Here is a 4,925-nt window from a genome sequence, read left to right as displayed (position 1 = left end):
GAAAATATCAGCTGCCAGTCAAAAACAATATATTTTACTGCTGCAAGGTATTAGGAGTTTATTAAAACAGTAAAAATCAAATCAAAAATACAACTTCACATTCTATGCACAGCTGAACAAAATTTGAATTGGTACAACAATCCCATGTGTATAGAGATACATGAGTTATATGTTTATCTGTTGCTCTCGTTGACATTAAACTGCACAGCATTTATAAGTAAATTACCTAGAGGCAAATTAATATCCAGTGATATCCATTAATATCCATATACCAGTGCACATGAAAAAGAAAATACACCCTCTTTAAGTTATTAGTTTTTACATATCAGGAAATAATGAAAACAAATCACCTTAATCTTACTAGATTACTTGTAGAACCTCAGATAAGCAAACACACATGACACAATATTACATAGCTACCTTATATTGTTACCAAAAACTTGAAAAACAAAAGCTGACTGCAGAAAAAGTGTGTGAAAAACTAAGATCCTTGCTGTTTTAAAGGAATTTAAGAGGGTAAGTAGCACCCAGGAGCTGCTAATCAGATCCACTTAATTAATTGATCATCAAAGTATAAAGATCACGGTTTCAGCAGTTTGCTGGTCTGGAGCATTCAGGTGTGTGTCACTACAAAGGAAACATATCAGCAATGATCTTAGAGAAGCAACTGTTACTAAAAGGTTATTTTCAAACAATTCCAAGTCCATCATACTACACTGAGAAAGATTATTTGCATGTGGAAAACATACCATGCCATGTTCCCAGAGTGGATGTCTCAACAAACTGACATCAAGATCAAACCGTGCAGTGCTCATAGAATCTGCAAAAGCCCAAGAGTTACATCTTGGTCTCTACTGGCCTCAGTTATCATGTTAAATGTTAAATTTCATGATAGTACGACTAGAAAAGACTGAGACCGAGACTGAGAAAGCCTCTTCACTCTAAAAAGAACATGGCAGCAATGTTTGGGTTTGCAAAGCTGCATTTGGACCAATCACAACACCAACAACTAAAGCTTGCATAAACTCAGACAATACAAAATAACTGACAAAGAAAAGAAACAAGTTGGTAGCAATGGCCAAGTCAAAGTGCAAACCTCAACCTGACTGAAATGGTGTGGTGGGACCTCAAAGAGCTGTGCATAAACAAACAGAACAAACTTTAATGAACTGAAGTGACGCTGTAAATAAGAGTGGGCCAAGATTGTTCCACAAAGATGTAAAAGACTGAATCAGAAACAGATTACTTTATTAATCCCAGAGGAAATTATGTGGTCACATAAACAGTAAGAACAGTAACTACAAAAACTAAGTAATACAATATCTTGCAAAGTTTTTTTTTTTTTTTTTTTAAAGCTCTTTAAAACAGCCGCAGTGGACACACGGTGTTGTACATCATACATGAATGAAATAGTGAAACAGCAAAATAAAGCTAAAAAAGTACAAAACAACACAATGAATACTGTAATGATCTACTTTCCTGCCTCCCTAAAAATAAACTAGCCCCCTACTACACTCCAGAACTTAGGTACACAGGTTGTGACCAAGGCCAGAAGAGAGTATGGACAACACCAGCAGCTTTTAAGTATCTCCACTGTCAGCCTCAGAACAGATTCTTTATCTAGTTTTTAGGTTTTTGAAGTTGTCCCTAAAGTCAGAAGTAAAACCCACAGTGCGAAAGCTTTCTGTTACTATGCTGCACATCTGTGGAACAGCCTTCCTGAAGACCTGAGGACAGCCAATCATGTCAATGCTTTCACAGCCACAACCCACTGATAACACTTTCTTAGTTCAGTTTCTAATGTTTTATATGTTGGGCTCAGTAGTGACTTATTGACTAAATATTGTTGAAGGTGGGTCTGCAAACTACTGAATCATTTTGATTACACTTTTGCAAAATGCATAATAAAACAGTGAGATCAATGATTGTTTTCTACAGTCATTGGGTGTAATATGTCATGTTGTTTTATACTTAGACTTAAATCATGTGAGAGCCTGGTAAAGACCGGATGATTTTCTGATATTTCCTGCTGTGTAAAGCTACATCATGAATGCACCAAAGAAATGTTCAGAAACATTATATTGCAAAACGTTTAAATTCGTCCTTATCCTCACAAAAATTCCGTCACCTTTATGCAAATGAAAAAGTCCACCCAGAAAGCTGTCGTTTAAGTCGCTTGAGTTCACCCGTAACTCTTTCTGTGACTGCATGAGGGTATAATGATTTCCATGTAGGTGAGCAGATTTCATAACAAAGTGGTGAAAAAAATCAGGTGACTGGTTCCAGAGCCCACTGTCACTAAAGCAAACTTTGGAATACACATAGTAAAATCCCTCCTCCTGAACTTCAAGCCTACCGTCTTTGTAGGCCATGCCACTGAGAACAGTCACATTATTTATATGCCAAAGCATCACCTCGTTTTCTTGAACCGACCCGCCTGCAGGGATAAAAGACAAGATGGATGTAGCAATTTAAAGTTGTGTATTTTCAGTCAGACACAGCAAACATTTAAACCAATTTATGTAAAGTTCAGCTCCTGTTTTGGGCCAGTTATGATCTGTTTTGTGAAACTGCTAGTTTCCCTGAATTGTTCAAAAGGAAATAGGGACTGCAGAGTTGATCTGACAGAAGGGACAGAAGACACCCGCACATTTGCTTCTAAACTATACCCAGCGTTTTATTAATCAGATTTTTTTGTACGCTGTCATAAAAATTTGAATTTCCTGTAGTCACCTTGCCTTGTTCTTCATCTGTCTTGTGCCACCCCATTTAAAAAAGATCTAAATGCCCCTGATAGCACACAGTTGATAATGCAGGACTTTAGTTTTGTGATAATATTCACCTCCCATGTCCCCTGCGGGGCTCCGTAATAATGTGCCAACAAATGAATAAAATTAAAAATATTCTTCTTAGCTTCTTTTTTCTCTGAAATCAAATCTTGGTGTGTTTATTGCAGCTTCATTGACAGTTTGAGTTTCAAAACAAACTCACCGTTTATACTCAGCATATAACTCTGCTGCCTTACATCTGATATATAAATACAGCACGCAAGACAAAATATTTATCACTGACAATGGGAAATGAAGCCTTTTCTATACAGTTTGACCATTAATTAGAGAAACAAATGCAAAAATCATGCAAATCAGAAAATCATGACGACGGTTATTTTATTTATGGATGGTATACACTTGTGTTATTTACAAAAAAAAAAGAAAAAGAAAAAAGTTATCCAACCTGTCAGTTGTGCAAAACCACGGATGGGTTCATCTTGTTCTGCAATGAAATCAAAAATCAAAAATGTGGGGGGTTTTATGTTTTGTTTTTTAGATATGCTCACAAAAGATATTCTTAGTCTCGAGATTTTAGTTCTTGGTTGAATTAAGGTTAAATGTAATAAGAGACTTGTGTACCTGATCTGTTGTTCAGTCTTGAGACAGCCTGCAATGGAAGTTACAAATTAGTTTGAAAGAAATTGTCAATGCGTCATATTTGATGATAGAGTACAACGTTTACTTGTACAGAGAAGAATTTTTAAAAAAGAAAAAAATTTTTTTTTAAAGTACAGGAAAATTAGGTAAAATATAAACAAACATGTGCCTAAAGTAATAGAAGCTTTTGCAATTAGATATGTGCTACAGTAGTATCTAATCTTATCAGCTGATATATCACAACAATTGCTTAATTGTTACAGTTAATTAATTCATTTTTATACCTCTAAAGTCACAATAAGAGAGGATAAAAAGCAGGCAATAAATATTTAGATTTAAAAACTAGAGTACACTGAGCTGATACTCACCAATTCACGGTGGTAAAGGAGGTTAATAAAAAAAGCCTCTGCAGCAATGCCATACAGCACTACAGTCAGCAGGACAAACAGCAGCGTTTGTGCCAATTTGTCGTCTTTTTGTTGCTCATCTGGATTCTGGGGCACTGCAGCAACAAGTCTGTCCAGTTCCACACCAATGTCCGCCATTCCTGCAGAGAAAATATCTTCAAATAATGGACAAAAAGTTTCTTTTTGACTCAAGGAAGGAAGTACTGTGGTTTAAAGCAGCGATGACTCCCCATTCTGAGGGGCACTACCAGTAACAGAAATGCATGCACACACTGCAAAACACATTTCCTCTTAAACACAGTCACACTTCAACCATATGCTCTGGTTTCACAGTCATGTGTCGTATAATCAGTAAACATTTTTTTGAAGTTCACATTGACTCCTGAACCACTGATCACTCAAGACGTCCCAGAATATTTCGATTCTGTGAAAACATCTTACAGTATTACTCATCTTCCACAATATCAAAAGGATCCACGAATATGCTTTTTTCAAGATGTAACAATAACACTGTCACAATAATTTTACTTTTTGGTGATATCGCTGAGTTTTGCTACCTTTTTGTTCTGATTGGTACTCTGGTTATTTTCTATACGCTAGTCTCTTTTTATCTCTAAGGTAAGGATTAGCATTAAAAATGAAAAAAAAAAAAAAGAATTAGTTTTCTTGTATCTTATTTTGTTTTGTGCTTCCCATCTTCTCTCCTGTTTCTCTGATTGTTGTCGCCTGCACTTTATTTGCCTACTTTCCACTGTTTGTCACGAGCAATCAGTCACCTATACATAGTCCTCTCCATATGCTGGGCTACAATACATCTCTGACAGGTGTTAGAGAGCTGCCAGGCAGAAATCCCTGAAGGCAAACTTCTCCCAGTTGCTGAGATATGATCTAACGTTCTGCTTCTCCACCATTTTTGGTTGGCTGTAACAGACAAAAGAACTGTACATGCAGATAAGAGGCTTTGTAGGCAAAGGTAGCATAAGTGCCACAACAGAGTTGCAACAGAAACATTAATTGGAATCAAACCAGGCATCAGTTATATGTCACAGTTTCACTTTGTGAGCAGTGTGTTTGAGATTCACTATCGGAG

At 36.4% G+C, this 4,925-nt stretch overlaps 1 protein-coding gene across 1 annotated transcript; it reads right to left on the bottom strand.

The window, feature by feature from the left end:
• LOC146518241 (tumor necrosis factor ligand superfamily member 14-like) lies at positions 1–3,995 on the bottom strand. The gene is made up of 4 exons (XM_085161206.1): positions 3,797–3,995; positions 3,411–3,438; positions 3,235–3,273; positions 1–2,437 (listed from the first exon to the last, which is right to left on the bottom strand). Exons 1-4 carry the CDS (start codon positions 3,971–3,973, stop codon positions 2,040–2,042), a joined length of 642 nt encoding a protein of 213 aa, XP_085017332.1. The 5' UTR covers positions 3,974–3,995; the 3' UTR covers positions 1–2,039.
• Between the last annotated feature and the right edge of the window lie 930 nt (positions 3,996–4,925).

Source organism: Neolamprologus multifasciatus, chromosome 5 (genome assembly GCF_963576455.1).
Source record: "Neolamprologus multifasciatus chromosome 5, fNeoMul1.2, whole genome shotgun sequence".
In the NCBI taxonomy this organism is placed as follows: domain Eukaryota; kingdom Metazoa; phylum Chordata; class Actinopteri; order Cichliformes; family Cichlidae; genus Neolamprologus; species Neolamprologus multifasciatus.
This window is presented reverse-complemented; position numbering and strand designations above follow the sequence as displayed.